This window comes from Mustela lutreola, chromosome 16 (assembly GCF_030435805.1).
Source record: "Mustela lutreola isolate mMusLut2 chromosome 16, mMusLut2.pri, whole genome shotgun sequence".
NCBI lineage: Eukaryota > Metazoa > Chordata > Mammalia > Carnivora > Mustelidae > Mustela > Mustela lutreola.
In genome coordinates, this window is record NC_081305.1 from 45,761,970 (window position 1) to 45,779,038 (window position 17,069).

The 17,069-nt window shown below is 53.1% G+C and overlaps 1 protein-coding gene across 3 annotated transcripts in view; it reads right to left on the reverse strand.

Moving 5' to 3' along the window:
* The window catches only part of FCGBP (Fc gamma binding protein), a 42,430-nt gene extending 25,932 nt beyond the window's left edge, over window positions 1-16,498 (reverse strand). Inside the window, exons 1-6 of one of the 3 annotated variants that reach the window (XM_059151689.1) lie at window positions 16,356-16,498; window positions 13,709-14,932; window positions 10,905-11,251; window positions 8,134-8,704; window positions 5,244-5,848; window positions 2,541-3,108 (exon numbers count right to left, since the gene is read on the reverse strand). In XM_059151689.1, the coding sequence (XP_059007672.1) occupies window positions 2,541-3,108; window positions 5,244-5,848; window positions 8,134-8,704; window positions 10,905-11,251; window positions 13,709-14,932; window positions 16,356-16,410 (3,370 nt within the window). In that variant the 5' untranslated portion in view covers window positions 16,411-16,498. The remainder of the gene's footprint in view (window positions 1-2,540; window positions 3,109-5,243; window positions 5,849-8,133; window positions 8,705-10,904; window positions 11,252-13,708; window positions 14,933-16,355) is intronic. The other 2 variants (XM_059151688.1, XM_059151690.1) reach the window with 2 other exon arrangements.
* Between the last annotated feature and the right edge of the window lie 571 nt (window positions 16,499-17,069).

Genomic DNA, 17,069 nt, shown 5'->3' on the forward strand with positions numbered 1-17,069 from the left:
AATTAAAAAAAAAAAAACAAAACAAAAACCAAAGGGGTGTTGGAGGAACTGAGAACGGCACAACACGCACAGTCATCAGAGCTGGGTATGGGTGCGCGGGGTAAGGCCCACCCTAGGTGCCCCCTGCCTGATGTCTGTGTCCTCACGACTCAGTCTTCTAAAACCGCCCCACGTGGTATAAGCACAAGAGTGGCTTTTTTTTTGTTTTGTTTTGTTTTTTTGTTTTAGATTTTATTTATTTATTTGACAGAGAGAGATCACAAGTAGGCAGAGAGGCAGGCAGACAGAGTGGGGGGGGAAGCAGGCTCCCTGCTGAGCAGAGAGCCCGATTCGGGGGCTCGATCCCAGGACCCTGGGATCATGACCTGAGCTGAAGGCAGAGGTCCAACTGCTGAGCCACCCAGGTGCCCCAAGAGTGGTCTTAAGGAAATAAGAGATCCTCAGTTTCCACAAAGGCTACAGAATGAAGCAATTAATGGTACAAGTTGAGGAGCCAACCTGCCTGTCCCCCTGCTGTGTGACCTCAGGCGGATGATTTCTTATCTCTCTGGTTCCAGCTGCTCACTTTGTAAACTATGAATAGGAAAGATCCCACCATCTAGGGTGGCAGTCAGGAGGCAATGAGAAGAAGCCTTAGAAGCCCTCAGAAAGGGAGCTGCGCCGCCGTGGGAAGTGTGCCGCCGGAGTGTTACCCACAGCAATAGAAACCTTTCTTAAGATGCCTCAGACCAAGATGCATCTCCCTTCCCATTGTTCCTTTGGGTAGCGTGCATCTCCCACTTTATGGAGGACAACTGTGCACTCCCTACCATCCTGAATCAACACAGTATGCCCCCCAGGGGCGTGGAAACCTCTGGGGACACAAAGGGACACTTCCAAATACTGCTGTGAAGTATGGGGACCATGCTGGAAGTATGGGGAGGATGAGTCCTCCCTGATAAGGGATCGGGACCAACGTCACTCTTGACAAGAAAGAAGGAGGGTCTGATGGAGCCAGCTTCTCGGAGGACAGGAGGAGTTAAGTTTTATGGCATCGGGCTCTCTGCTCAGCAGGAAGCCTGCTTCCTCCTCTCTCTTTGCCTGCCTTTCTGCCTGCTTGTGATCTCTGTCTGTCAAATAAATAAATAAAATCTTAAAAAAAAATAAAATAAAGAAAATCAAAACCAGAATTGAGGTTGAACTGGTCTCACTCAACAGCAGATGTGAACTCTTTGGGGGGGGGGGGGAAGTTTCATCCGTCTCACTAAGAGATGCTTTTCCAGGATATTCTACTCTTCATGTTGAATATTTTTTATCAGTTGTGTACTAATGATACTTGCAATGAGAAGTCATTCCAACCTTTTTTTTTTTTTTTAAACACTTAGAGTCTGATGGTCTTGGGAATTTCTGAAGATAATGAAATGCTGTTCACAGGGGTCTTATATTTGTGGTGAAGAAGTATGGTGGGGATTGGGACAGACTGATGACGGCCACCCCTTCTTCCGGGCGTGGCCGTGGTCCTGGCTTTGGCTCATGGGATGATAGCAAATGGGATGCCAAGCAAAGGCCCTAAGTGTGCTTGCCTACTGGGGTCTGCCCATGCACACCGCTCTTTGGAACCTTGAGACCACTATACGAAGAAGTCTGTGCCAATCGGCTGGAAGATAAGACCGAGTCAGCAGGGACAAGCAGTCCCGGTGAAGATGCCCCAAACCAACCAGCCTGACAACCAGCAGATGTGTAAGGTCAAGCCATTCTGGACCCTCCAGCCTTCACAGAACCACCAGCAAGCCTGCAGAGAAAAACCCTGCTGGCCTAGACTAGGAGATGAGCCAAGCAGCCCGCAGAATCATGAGAAATAATAACTGTATGTTGTTTTAATCCACTTTTCGCTTTGGGGATGTTTGTTACACAGCAAGAACTAACTGGTGCCATGATGAGAAAAGAGACTTTCACATCTGTCAGTATATTAAGTTAGGTTAGATGCTGCTGGAACTAAAAACCACTAGAAAGTCAGTTCAGGAGAGGAAACAAATTTTTTTCCTGTTTTCTTCCCCATTATATCCTCAGTGCCTGGGATATAGTAGGTGTTCAATAAATATTTGTTGAATGGATGAATGAATATAAGCTGAAGGAGAAGAAGTAATGGTGTGACATGTATGTATTTATCATGTGTATTTCAATGGATAGTGATGCATACCACGCAGGCAGGTGCTGTAAATGAGTGGAGTTGGCCAGCTGGGGACCAAAAACACTGGAAAGGGATGAGTCTTCTTCTAGAGGCAGCAATGCTACTCATCTCTGAATGACAGCTGCCATAGAGGAATTAGACCCGGGGCCACCAGATATTTCTGGTCATCTTACAAATATTTCCTGCATCTGTGACTTCCCAGACATGTAACTGAATCTTCCTAAGCCTCTGTTTCCTCACCTGTTAAATGGGTACAACCACAGTCTCTACCTCAGAAACACTTTTCTAAGAATCACATGAATTAATGCTATTTATATGTTAATGAATATTCATGAGGCCGAGCCCCCCTGTTGTCAGTCCCGGTACTCACGGCAAAACGTCTCACTCCTCCAGGGGTGCACCGTGGCCCCGGCAGCCTGGCATGCAGCAGTGTAGGTGGCCAGTGCCTCACATAATGGCCCAGACTGGCCTGGCAGCAGGCAGCGGTCATAGACGCAGTCACGCAGAGCACCCTGCGGGTCCAGCTTGCTGTGGCACTCACGGAATGGCCCCTTGGGGTCCGCAAGGATCCCACATTCCTTCTTGCTCTGCAGCTGTTGGGCCACCAGGGAGTCCAGGTTTGGACAGTTCCCTGGCTCAGTTGCTCCGCACCCTGGCCTCGTCTCCTCCTGCCAGCTGTTTCCAAAGGCCAGGGCATTGGCAGCTTGGCCTCCACCCCGCAGAGCCAGGTCATCATTGGGGTCCCCATTGAAGTTCCCGCAGAGCCCACACAGGGCCCCAGCATAGCTGCTGGGCACCTTGGCAATCACTCGGTGGTTCCAGTCGTAGGTGACAGTCAGGCCAAAGTCTGTGCGCACAACGGCATCTTGGCCCTGGCGGAAGACCTGCACCTGCCCGTCTGCTGCCTGGAAAGGCAGGTGATGAAGGATGCCATCCACCTGGACAAAGATGAAGGAGGTCCAAGGGGTCAGGGTATGCACGGCTGGGTGTCCCGCCCTTTACTCACTTGGCTCCAACTATTCTGAACTCCTTGTTGTTCTCTTGAGCACATGATGCTTGGCTCCACCTCAGGACCTTTGCACTTGCTCTTCTCCTGTCTGACACACCAGCTACCTGCCTCCAACCTCCAGCTATCAGCTTAAACCCAAATCCTTAACCCATGACCTACAGGATCTGTCTCCCCATTACCTCCCCGACCTTACCACCTCCCACTTCCCCTGCCTCACCCAGTCTTTTCCAGCCACACTGGCTTTCTTGTTATTCTTCTACTTCTCTCAGTTTCGTCCACCTCTACGGCCTTTTCATTTTGCCAAGAATATCACTCAACACTTCCCTCCTGGCTGCTTCTCCTTCATCCTTCAGGACACGGCGCAAAGCCAGGCCCCTTCCCTATGAGGACTCGCTTCACTTTGGCTCCGTCCACCTTGGTGCCTGTAGCACCTGCCACATCGCTCACTCAATCTCCTTGTTGTCTCCCTGAGCACGCAGCACACCAAGTGCGCTCCCACTTCATGACCTTTGCACATGCCATGCCCTCCTCCTAGGACCCTACACAGCACTCTTTAGTTGGCTAATGCTACTTCAGTTGTTGGGTGTTAGCTTTGAGCCAAACCCCTTCTGGTGGCCCTAGGTGATCTGAGCCTCACTGCTCTCCGACTTCATTCTCCAATACTGTCCATCCCCACCCCCACAACTCCATCCGGGTATTCTTACCTACTCCTGGACCCAGCAAGCTCAGCCTGGTCTCAGAGCCTTCACTGTGCCTTCTGCTAGACAGTGCTACCCTCCTCCACATCCCTATTCTTTGCCTGATTGACTCCCCATCATCCTTTGTGTCTCAGCTTAAAATAGAACCCCTCCCCCCACCAGGCCCTGCTTGTCCCCACTTTTCTGACCTCCTCTCCTACCATCCTCTCTATCCCATCCCCCCAGCCTCATTCTCAAGTATAGCTGCACTGGTTCCATGCTGTTCTATAGTGTTCAAGCTCAGTTCAGTCCACCTTTTGCACCTGCTGCTCCCTGCACCTAGGAACCACCCCTCTTTGCCTGGTAGTTTCTCCCTTGTCTTTCAGATTTTGGGTGAAATCAAGACCTCTGTCACAGTCATCCCCTCCATCATCCCCTCCCTCCATTCCAGCCCCTGGGGCCCCCAGGCTGTTCCTCTGCCCCTCTTGTTTGTTCCTGCCCCAGGGCCTTTGCACTCGCTATTCCTTCTGCTTGGAATACTCTTCCATCCACTTCTGTCTCTGCCTATTCCATCCCTCTACGCAGAAGAGGCAGCAGGGTGTAGTGGTTAAGAAAGTATGGGCTCAGGAGCCAAATGAGCTGGCTTCAAGTCGTAGCTCTATCACTCACTAGCTGTGTGACCATGAATAGATAATTTAGCCATTGCATACCTCAGTTTCTCACCTAACAAGATCAGCTATTTCACAGAGTTTTAGAGATTGAGTTACTCTATGTCAAGCATTTAACATGTAGAAGTAACTTAGTATGTATTGGCGATGGCTATTCCAGACTCAGTTTAAATGTCATCTCAGAGAGGTGGGAATTTAAAAATGAATCATTATGCCCTCTGTTTATCTAGAAGTTTCTCTATGCCAGACACTCAGATTTATGGGCAAAATTTCCTTTACTCCAGGGTCATTCTGAAGATTCTGACCTAAGGCTTGTAAAGGGTTTAGCCGTGGTGCTTGGCCATGGAAATTTCCTTTATTTTTCATTTCCAATCCATCCTCTTCCTCCCCAGGACATGGGCCTCTGTCCCAAACATCTCAGTGATCACTTACTAGAGCTGTGAATCTTACAAACCCGCCTCTCGATTTTAATCTTTTTTTTTTTTTTTTTTTTAAACAGAGAAAAATCAGTGGTTCTTGACTTCTGCTGGGTGGTGCACCCAAAAGACAAAACGAAAGCCTGGAGAGACAGTCACACAGCCAAGGAGATGCAGTACCACCCCGCTTGGGGGCCCGGGGCTTAAGCATTGACCACAAGGTCTTCTAACCCACCCGGGGTTCAGAGCGCCTCCTCCCTAAGGGAGATTTCCTGCTCCTCCACCCGCCCCTGGTTCACTCACCAGCACTTGGCCAGGGGACTCCCGGCGCACGGTCACTTTCACACCACGGGCCTCCACACGGACGGCGCGCGTGTAGCTCACGGTCTGGCTGCCCCGGTGCTCGTTTTCCACCAGCACCCGGAAGGTGGGCAGCGCGGCGGCCTGGCCGCACGAGCCGACCAGCAGGTAGGTGCAGGTGCCCATGAAGTCAAAGCGCCGGCCGTCGAAGCTCACGTAGTGTGGGTCCCCGGATGCCTGGCAGCTCCCGAAGCTGTCGGGGTAGCAACCCAGGAGGCCGTTCTGGATGTCGCAGTGCTCGCCCGTGGGGCAGCCCTGAGTGTCTTTGCAGCTCACCTGCTGGGTGGCGCCATTGCAAGTGCACTGCCGCTGGCACTGATCGTCCGCCCACACCTGCTGGCCCGGAGCGAGCGGGCGGCCCTCGAAGGTGCAGCCGCACGACGAGGCCTCCACGCAGGCGCCACCGCTGGCCACGAAGCCTGGGAGGCACACGCAACCCTCAGCGCACGGGCGCCCGGAGCAGTTGGACGGCACCGCCTGGGAGTTGCAGGTGGGGAGGCAGGCAGGGGCGCACTGCTCATAGCGGCTGTTGGCGGGGCAGGACAGGGCTGCAGGAGAGACAGGGAGGAGAGAGACGGGGAGTGGGGGTTAGGCCAGCGCTCAGCAGGACTTCCCTCCCCACATCCTACTTCGCCCTGGAGCTCTGCCCAGCGCTTCCATCCCTCCAGGTGCTGGGGCCCCAAATCTCAGAGACATTGTTGACTCCTTTCCTCCTTCATTTTCACCGACAACCTGTCAGTAAATCCTGTGAGCTCACAGTCAAAATCTATCCAGCATCTGCCCCCTTCTCACGTCATCGTCCCCCCCATCACGTGCCCCCAAAGCAGCCTTCTGCCTGGTCTCTCCCCCATATCTCCCATTTGACCCTCACAGGCTTTTCCTCACGTGCAGCCAGAGGGGCCCTGTGAGCACCAGTGGTGTCCCTCTCCTGCTCAGAGCCCTCTTGTCGTGCCATCTCAGGGGAAAAGCTGAGTCCTCTTGGTGGCCCGCCAAGCTCCCCATCATCTGCACCCATTGTGTCTCTCTTCATCTCCTCTTATTCTCCCTTTGGTTCACTTTGTCCTAGCCACACAGGCTTCCTCATGGGTCCTCAGGCTCCCACCTCAGGGCCTTTGCACTGGCTGTTCCCAGGGTCTGCACTGGTTGTTCCTCAGAAGGCAGTGCAGCATATGGTTAAAAGAAAGCTACTGGAGGGGCGCCTGGGTGGCTCAGTGGTTAAAGCCTCTGTCTTCGGCTCAGGTCATGATCCCAGGGTCCTGGGATCGAGCCCCGCATCGGGCTCTCTTCTCAGTGGGGAGCCTGCTTCCTCCTCTCTCCCTCTCTGTCTGCCTCTCTGCCTACTTGTGATCTCTCTCTGTCAAATAAATAAAATCTTTAAAAAAAAAAAAAGTAAAAAAAAAGAAAGCTACTGGAGCCCAGATAGCCTGGGTTCAAACACCAGTCTCCCTTTTTTGCTGTGTGATTGTGAGCAAATGACTCCAATCACCCTGTGCCTCGGTTTCCTCATCAGTAACATGAGATAATAATAGTACTGACCTCACAGAGTTCTGAGGAGTCAATGAGTTCATCCATGCAGAAACAGCCCATAGTATCATTACTACTTAGCTGACTCCAGTGTCATCCTGCTCTCGACTCCCTTGTCACTTCCCCAGAAAGACCATCCCTGAGCACCCTCTTCAGGAGACTCCTGCTTGCTGTTATCCATGAACTTCATTTCTTTTGCTCTTTAAAGATATTTCATGGTTTGCTGTTCACTGTCTTTCTCCCCCTCTAGGGTATAAATTCTGTGAGGGTGGGGGTCTGGTCAGCCTCAATCCCCCACTGAACTGCCAGCACCAACGGACAGTGTCTGGCCCATGGAGATGCTCGTTCTTTCAGAAATGCATGAGTGGATGAAAGGACTCACCAGTTCCTCCTTCGCACCAGGCATTGGGGGAACTCGGGAGGGTGGGTGTTTACTGGGAAGTGAGGACAGAGGAGTGACTAAGCCAAGCATCTCCCCCAGACCTACTCCCCCTCTGGAATCCCCACGTGTTCTCAGCATCTCCCCCAGACCTACTACCCCTCTGGAATCCCCATCTCAAGCCCTAGGCCTGAACCTGGATACCTCCTCCTCCCTGTGCACTGGAATTTCTGTCTCCTAAAAATTTTGGGGGGAGCCTCTCAAGGGCAGGGACAGGTGTGTGCTGGGCCCCCACGGTGTCCATCATCAGCAGAGGGATGGGGCCCGATAGGGGCTCGGGGAATGCTGGTAGAATGAATGAATAAATGAATGAATGAATGATTAAGTGGACGGACACCTGACTAAGGAGCTTGGACTTCATCCAGAGGGCTTCGAGGAGTCATGGAAGGGCTGTGAACCAGGGGATGCTCCCATTTCTGCTTTGGGACTTGTAGGACTATCTCTCGTGCCAGCTTTTACCTATGCTCCTCTCCCAGCCTGGAACCCACGTCCCGCTCCCCCCCTTTTCCGTCTTGTTTCAGTTCCTCTTACAGGTTTCATATTGGGCATCCCTTTCTCTAGGAAACCCTCCTCGACCCCCAGGCTGAGTTGAAAAGTTCTCCTGGTTGCCCATAGCCCCTAGACTTCCCTCCTCCTGTCCCTGTCCCTTCTGCCTATGCTGGAGGAGCCCAGCAGGGACGACCTTCGTGGTCACTGTCTAGGGTGTATCTGACCCAACCTTAGGCTCACTGTGGGTACAGTCTCACTATCTCAGCCCTCCCTGTGTCTCCTGCACAGTCCAGCTTCAGGCTGAACCCCAAGAAGAGCTCAGATGTGGGGCAGATGCGAGGAGTCCCCTGCCTCCCACCACATGCCAAGGGCATCACTCACGACAGTGGGCCAGCGGCCTCCAGTTCCCGACAGAGATGCCAAGCTCCTGGCAGGCCTGGGCATAGGCGCTGAGGCTGCGGCACAGGCTGGCCCGGTCCCCGTTGACCACGCACAGGTCGTACACGCACTCCTCCAGGAAGGGCCGGGGGGGCAGGGCACTGTGGCAGGCCGCAAAGGGGCCATTGGCCTGGGTCAGCATGCCGCAGAGAGGGTTGCCCTCATAGTGCTGGGCCTGGCCTGGGGTGCAGGAGGGACAGTTGTTCTGGCAGCCGTCTTCGCACAGGTAGTCCTCGTCATCCAGCTTCCAGCTATTGGCAAACTCCACGGGGTCAGCTGCCATCTCTGAGTCGTAGGTGAGGAAGTCATCATCGGGATTGTTGTTGTAGTTGCCACACAGTCCACACACCTGGTTTTGGAAGCGCTCGGGCAGGCTCAGGGCCAGCTGGCAGTCCCAGTCGTAGGTGACCACCAGCCCGAAGTTCAGCTCCACTATGGCCCGGGTCCCACTCTGGTACACGCGCAGGCGGCCCTCGGCCAGGGAGATGGGCAGGCGCGAGCGCTGGTTGTCAATCTGCAGGGGGTGGGGGTGGGGAGGATGAGCTGTCAGATCCTGTGGTCTGGTCCTCACCCCTCAAACCCTCCGCACTCGCCTCCCCCTGCTCCAGCTACCCTGGGATTCCTTCTTCCTGTTGCTGCCACTTTGCCCTCGCCTCCCTGTGCCCTGAAATGTTCTTCCCCTGGATGCACCTGTGGCTCATTCGCTGACCTCTGTCCTCTTACAAAGGCTTTGCTTGGTTGTCACCATGGCAGTGAGGCCACTCCTGACCACTCTATTCTATGTGGCAAACCCGTCCCTACTCCCTATGCCCTCTCCCTGGTCTATTTTGCTTTCCTGTAGCTTCTAAGTTTCTAACATATCATTTGCAAATGTCTCATGTTTATCCTCTGCCTCACTCCAGAGACCGGCAGCCCCACAAAGACAGGGATTTTTGTCTGCTCTGCTTGTGGCTTCACCTCCAATGCCTAGAAAGGTGCCTGGTAGAATTGCAAGTTCTCAGTGAATGAGCAAAAGCGCTGATGTGTTAGATAAACATTCACCCGGCATTCCCTCTCGGCCTGGTCCTGGCTGGGCGACTCCAGGAGTCCTGGGGACAGCCTATCATGATTCTCTCAAGAGCTCTAAACCCCTGTCAAGTCACTGACCTCTGTAAGGATCTGACAAAAGTAACCATACCCGGCTCTCTCACAGCAGGGGCAAAATTCTCCACGTAATTTTGGGGGATTTGAAGTCCCTCTGATCTGGTGCTCAGTCCCTCTAGATTTCTAGAACACTTACTTTAATCCACTTGCTTATGAATCTCACAGATCCACCCGCACCCCCGCATGGCCAGGGGGTACAAGAATGCTCAGTGCTGTGCTATCATATCTGCCATCGCGAACAAAGCATCCATCCGTGGGAGATCGAGCTCACTGAATCATGGGGCATCCATCCAATGCAGAGCCACACAGATTTAAAGAACAACAAGAAAGCAAGCAGAGGCTCCCTTTATGTTGATAGGGAAACGGCTCCAGAAGCTACCATACAGAGTAAAAAGCAAAGTGCCGAACAGAGCAGATAAGAAAGGGGAGAGGGAAGAACGTAGGTTTCCCTTGCTTGTATTGGCATAAAGAAACCCTAGGTGGAACCTGAAGAAATCAGGAAAACTGGGGAGTGGGGGAGGGGTCGGGAAGAGAGAGAAAGCCGGTGAAGACAGGAGTGACAGCCAGACCTTTTTCCAGGACATGCCCTGTTTGTTTTGAGCTCTGCTGATGCTTTACCTCTTAAAAAAAAAAAGAAAAGAAAAAAGAATTGCAGCAACATGGAAGAAATGCATAAGGACTGTGGAGAGCAAAAGAATCTTCCCGCAAATGGCTTCTTCCACTGTGTGATTCCATTAACACGAAGTTCTTAAACAGGCAACACTAATCCATGGGGGAAAAAATTAGAACTATGGTTGCCTCTAGGAGCAGGCTGGGATCGTCTGGGAAGGGGCATGAGAGAATGTTCTGGAATAATGAGTAGATTCTTATCTTAATTGCATATTTGTCAAAACTCCATGACCTTAAGATTTATGGGTTTTATTATGTGTACATTTGATATCCAAAATAAACAAAAGAGTGTAAATATATGATATGAGGCAGGATGGCAAAGAGGTTAAGAATAGTGACTCAGGAGTCAGCCTGCCCGTGTTCCCAGCTACATCTCTTACTGGCTCAGAGCCCTTGGTAAGTCGCTCATCTCTCTGGACCTCAGTCTCCTCACCTGAAAGTGTTAATAATAATAACGTCTCCCCCTGTAGATTGCTGTGAGCATTCCATGCATTAATACATGGAAAGCACTAAGAAACAAATCTAGCACATAGGAAATGTTCCCTAAATTTAGCGTTTGGTCACGGAAGACATTCCCCATTGTTGGACAGTTTGTTTCCTTTTTTTTTTTCCCTCCTTTTGCTATCACAAACCACGTTGGCATAAGCTTTTCTTCCCCTAACCATATCTCCGAGTATCCCCGAAATTTCTAAAAGTGGAGTTGCTGGACGAAAGGGATGGCAGGCTCTGCCACTGATTTTCAAATTCCCCCTCCCCAGTCCCCACTCCCGTGGCCACGCCCCTCCTTTGTACCCCTCACTCCACAGCCAAGGGCTTGGGTTTGGGGCCCGACCCCCAGGCTTTGCCTCTTCCTTCCGACTAGAGACTCATAGATATTAAGTCCGAACCCTGTGGACACTTACCCGAGCGAAGCCAACTTCCCCTCGGGCCAGAGAGACTGTGTGGCTGTAGGCTCGCACATTGACCAAGCCCACATAGGATACCCGGCGGCTGCCGCGATGCTCGTTCTTGGCTTCCACGCTGAAAGCAGGCAGGGTCTGGTCGTTGCCGCACAGCTCCGCCATCAAGTAAAGGCACGTGCCCATCATGTCGTAGCGCCGGCCGTCAAAGGTGGTGTAATGGGGGTCACCTTGGGCGCGGCAGGTGGCCACGGGGACCGCCACACACTTGGCCTGTTGATCCACCACCTGGCATTTCTGCTGGGGACTGCACTGCACGTCTTGACAGGAGGGTTTCTGGGATAACACGGCTGCAGAGGGGAGGGAGGGGGCGGCAACAGAGAATGAGTCAGGGGTATCCTCACAAGTGGAAATCTTGGAGCTCTCCTGCTGTGCGGAGCTGGGGCAGTGGGCTCACAACTACCTAGTGGAGAAGTGGGGAAACTGAGGTCTGGAGGCCCCCCTGAGGAGATGGCTGCCCAGGCGTGACCCAACCCCAGGTATTCTAATTCCCTGGTTTGACATGGCCCAGCCCAGAAGAACTGGAAGGTAGTGAAGAAAGCCGGACAGGGATCACTGTGGAAATGCTGATCTGTGGTTTTTCTCTCTCCGTGTCCCCTTCCCGTGCATTCCCACTTGGGTCAGAAGGCTAAGGTATCTTTTTTAAGGACAGAAAATGGAACTCTTGGAACTCTCTGCCTTCCTGGATCAGGCTGCCTAGGTTAGAATCCTGGCTCTGCCGGTCCACTGGGTGGCACTGGACAAGTGATTTTAAGCCTTCTATGCCTCAGTTTCCCCGTTTGCAACAAGGGGGTGGTAACAGTACATTCTTCACAGGGATATTTGGGAGGAGGGCATTGTCAGACTTAACGAAGCTAAAACATAAGTAGGGTTTGGCCCAGGTGGTGAGTGTTACCTGCTATAATGAATCCCCTACCCCTTCTCCTGTTCTACTATTCAAGCCCGAAGTAGCTCTTGGAGGGTAGGTGGCTTGCATGCTCGTGGTTGGAGGGAGCATTTTTTGCCAGTGCTGGGGACTCTAATGTCTGGGGGATCCCTTGAAGCAAGGGGTCCACGTAGGAAGAAATAGCTCTTCCTCCCCTGCCTCCCAGTGTTAAAAACCTCTTGCTTGGGGGCGCGTGGGTGGCTCAGTGGGTTAAAGCCTCTGCCTTCGGCTCAGGTTCTAATCCCAGGGTCCTGTCCTGGGATCGAGCCCCACATCAGGCTCTCTGCTCAGCGGGAAGCCTGCTTCCTCCTCTCTCTGACTGCCTCTCTGCCTACTTGTAATCTCTGTCTGTCAAATAAATAAAATCTTTAAAACAACAACAACAACAACAACAAAAACCTCTTGCTTGGGGTGCCTGGGTAGCTCAGTTGGTTAAGCAACTGCCTTTAGCTCAAGTCATGATCCTGGAGCCCGGGATGGAGTCCTGCATCCAGCTCCCTGCTCAGCAGGGGGTCTGCTTCTCCCTCTTCCCCTCCCCCTGCTCATGCTCTCTCTCTCTCTCTCTCTCAAATAAATAAAATCTTTAAAAAAATAAACAAAACCTCTTGCTTTCTGCCTGCTCTTAATAACTTGCCAGATACCCCCTAAGAGCTTTACAACACTTATTACTCCCTCACTCCAGTCCTGTGAAGGGATACGGCTATTATCCCTATTTTATAGACGGGGAAACTGAGGCCCACAAAGGCAAGATCACATGGCCAAGGTCACACAAGCAGAGGTGAGATTTGAAACTGGGAAGTCTGGCTTTAGCATCTGTGCCCTCAAACACCACATTACACAGCCTGGGGGCAATTCCTCAGATGCACTGAGCCTAAGGTTACACACAGGGCCAGGTCCTAGAGACTAACTATGTTAACACACACACACACAACTAGAATGGTCTCTTGTATATTGAGAAAACCCCGCCCCCACATGGCAGCCATTATTAGTTATCATACTTTTAGACCTCTTACGTTGGGACATAAACATTCCTACAAGATGTGGGGAGTGGTAGTTCGCCACTTGTATGTTTGCTAAAATAGCAACATATTTCAAAAAAACAAATAAAATATCAAAATACTTCCAAACTGTTTGCTAAGAATCAGCTGACCTGAGCCCACTCCTCCCCACAAAGATCCCTTCCTCTAGGCACCTTGGCTCTTTCCTAGGACTCTATCCCTAACTCCCCTCCCCCTGCAAAAAAACAACAGACAGAGGGGCACCTGGGTGCCTCAGTGGATTAAAGCCTCTGCCTTTGGCTCAGGTCATGATCCCAGAGTCCTGGGATCTAGCCACATCGGGCTCTCTGCTCAGCGGGGAGCCTGCTCCGCGCCCCCCCCGCCCCCCCCCCCCCGCTCTCTCTCTGCCTGCCTCTCGGCCTACTTGTGATCTCTGTTTCTCTGCCAAATTAATAAATAAAATCTTAAAAAAACAAAACAAAACAAAAAAGGGACAGAGGGCTGAGGCCAGACACATGTCAGACACTGTGGGGGCCTCCACATAGGACCCTGCTGCCGTGCTCTGGCGGGCATTGTTTCTGACTGCTGGGGACCTTGGATCACACTGGTTGCTAAAGATTTAGTGGTTCCTGGAGGGGGCTGGGTAGGGAGGAGCTGGGAAGCCTTAGGGAGGGGGAAGATGGCAGAGAGGATGGAGGTGAGGTGGGGACAGCCACAGGGGAGCAGTTGGTGGGAAAAAGGAGAGGGCGAGAGAGCCAGCCAAGGGGTCATGGGTTAGACAGGGCTGGTGGTTGGGGAGGGGGGTGGGCATTCCCATCACTCACTTCGGCCACAGGCACCTGCCGTCCCATAGCTTGCGGCCTGGAGCAGCCCAAAGGTGAGCAGCCCGAAGTTAGTAGTGGCCTCAATCATGTGGATCTCATCAGTGTGGCCAAGGTCCACCTCGGCATAGGAGAACTCACTGCCGGGCACAGCTGTCCAGGAGAGCTTGGCCCCCATCTTCTGCCCTTCCAGGGTCAGCTCGTTAACCGCCTTTGTCTGTGTTACCACCAGAGCCACGCCCTCAGTGCCTGGCAAGCTCTTCACCACATAGGCTGGGCAGTAGGCTGCCACGTCTGGGACCAAGGCCAGGTAGGGGTCATAGGTTATTCCATCCCTTGTGGCCCCTGTGCCAAACTGCAGGACCTGGATGCCCACATCTGCGGACAGGTAGAGTGGCTGCGATTGTCGGGTCTCAAACTCGGTCACATCGCCCTCCTGGAGCCCACGGGAGCCAGTGGTGCCCCCCTGATTGTAGCTCAGCTTCGTGGTCTTGCTGGCTACGACATAGACCAGATCGTAGCGGGCCTGGGAGGACAGCGAGGCCACCACGTAGCGGGTGCCCCAGGCAGATGTGGGGAGCAGCTGCTCCACCACGTGGTTGCAGTTCGTGTGTTTCTGGGCACAGCTGTGGCCGGAGAACACAGCCACGGGGCTGTTGGCTGTGATCCTCGACCCCGAGAGCTCAGATGTGCTCTGTACCTGGGCCACCTGGTATGGCTGCAGGGTCAAGGTTATGATACTGCCCGCTGGGTAGAACTTGTTCTGGAATGTCGCGGACCCCTTCAGCTTCATAGTGACCGAGGCCCCCGCTGCCCCCACCACCACGGCGAACTCCTTGACATTCTTGGATGAGACGCCAGGAGGTGTGACTGCAAAGTACTCAGTGCCCAAAACCCGGACAGGCCACAGCCGGGTCAGCTCTGCTGTGTTAGGCTTTGTGTTTATGGCCTGCGCAGAGATCTCACGGTCAGAGTGGATGGTCACCGCGTGTTGGAAGACCTTACTGCCGAACATCTCTGCCTTGGAACTGACGCTGACCAGGACAGACTGTCCCGGGTTCACTGTGACATTCTGCTCAGTGCCATCTGCGTGGCAGTGAATGGAGACCGAGGCAGAGTGGTCCGACAGACTGGAGAGGAGGAGTTGGAGGGAGGCCCGGTGGTAGTTAGGCAGGTAGTTCTGCAGGAAGGCCGCAAGGAAGTCCACTGAGGTCCCTTGGGTCAACCCTGGGAGTGGGGTGGAAGGGGAGAGAACACAGTTGCAGGTCTACTCACCTAGTCCTCTCCAGCAGAGAAGGAAGGCCTTGCACTGAGCCTAGATACCACATTGAAATACTGACTCGAGCTTTTTCTCCTCTTGCTTTCCTTTCTTCTTATTCGCCTACCAGCCCTTCTGGCTTTTGTGTTCCAAAAGCCTGAACAGGGAGCACCTGGGAGGCTCAGGTCATGATCTCAGAGTCGTGGGAGCAAGTCCTGCATTGGGCTCCCTGCTTAGTGGGGAGTCTGCTTCTCCCTCTCCCTCTTCTTTGTGCACTCTCTCTCTCTAAATAAATAAGTAAGTAGGTAAGTAAGTAAGTAAAACAAAAGCCTGAACACTTCGGACCTGATGGGCCAGGCAAGTAATAAGAATGTGGGAAACCATCTGGGTGGCCGGTGTGCAAACTAGAGTGTTCATATGCCAAGGAAAGTGGGTAGGGTTAGCCTGTTATTATGATGACTTGTGGGATCTTCCCCTCCCCTTTTTTATGCCAGATCTTAACCATTTTTCAGGAGAAACTGGCTATTTGAATTTCCATGTGAAATCTCCAACCCCAAATTGTTTTAAGTGCTGTGGGGCTCCAACGGGCTGGATTTAGGTGCTGGTTTATGACTTTGGTCTTAATAAAAACATGGGGATGTAAAGGGGGTTAAAGGGAGAAGGAGGGTATGGGAGTGTGGACAATATGTCTCCCAGAAAGAGAGGACTGGGTGCTTTTCAACACCCCCAACTAGGAAGAGATTCTCCAGGGCCGGGAAGAGAAGGAGGGAGAGAGAGGGAGTTGGGGAAAGAGAGAGGGCAGGGGAGGAGATCTACAGGGTCTTGGAGAGAATATGGGGTTATAGAAGGACTGTCTACTGAATTAGGGGAGCCTGGAAGGATGTCCCAGTGTCCTATGGGGCCAGAGCATCAGGAACAATGAAGGTTTCAAAAGGGACGAAGCAGATGCTGATTGACGACTAGAAGGCTCTGAGGCCCCAACCTTCTTTAGTACCCTGGCTTCACCAGAGACTGCAGTCCAGGGCATAATCCTGGGGAATCGGGCACCAAGCCCCCCAAGAATAACTTGAGTGAAATTTTCCATCATCTCAGCAGGAGACTCAGAGTCAGAACTTCAGCTGAGTTACAGAAAATCGAGAAAGTGGTACTTCTTGAAGACTTAAATTGGGGGACCGTGGATTTTATCTGCCTCCTTCTAGGACAGAGAAAGGATGGGAGGGTCCCACCACACTTCTCTGCAGACCCTAAGGGGACTCACTCCCATCTCAGCTAGCCCGGGGTAGTACTGGGAGGTGCGGTTGTGGAGGACATACGGACAGAGGGTGCTGACCGCAGCAGGCAGAGTCCCCCAGACGAGAGCAAAGACGAGGACGGGGTCTCAGTCTGACTTACCACACAGGAGGGTTGTTCCCGTCCAGAGTGTCCACCAGCTCCACAGGGAACCCATATCTGCCGTGGGGAAAGAGAAGGGGTCAAGGAAGGTTAGTCTGTCCCTCTGGCTGGGCACTGTTCCAGAGAGGACGGGGGCCACCTGGGCACAAAGGGGGGTGGGCTGGATCCAAGGGCCAGTGTGCGTGTGTATAGGGGAGTTACATGTCCAGTGGGTCTGGTGAGGGGCAGGGAGGGCAGGACAAGGCAAGGATGGGGAGTTAGGTGTCCAGTGGGTCCAGTGGGTTTGGAGTGGGGAAACCTAGAACAAGGGGCTAGAGCAGGGGACCTCATGTCCCACTTCTATAGGGGACCCGGGCCTCTCTCACCTGCAGGTCCCTGGAGCTGTAGGGCTAGCCCCTGGGCTGGTCTATATAGTGGAGTTTCGTGGCTCCTCAGGCCACACCCCGGGCCACCTGCCAAGAAGATGGTGCCAACTTCCTGGAGGAGGCTGGTCATCCCAGGGCAGGTGGAATGGGGACCTTGAATGGGAAGGGTGGAGGACAAGCCTGGACACCTGGGTCCTTAGAGGGGTGTGAGAACAGCTGGTGGCTGTGGCCTGGGAGCCTGCTAGAAACTTCAGAACTGGAAGGGTGGTGTCCCTGAGGGGAACAGCTGGGGAGCGGGTGCTGGGAGCCTGGGTACCCGGCGGGTGGGGTGTGGGGTAGGGGCGGAGTG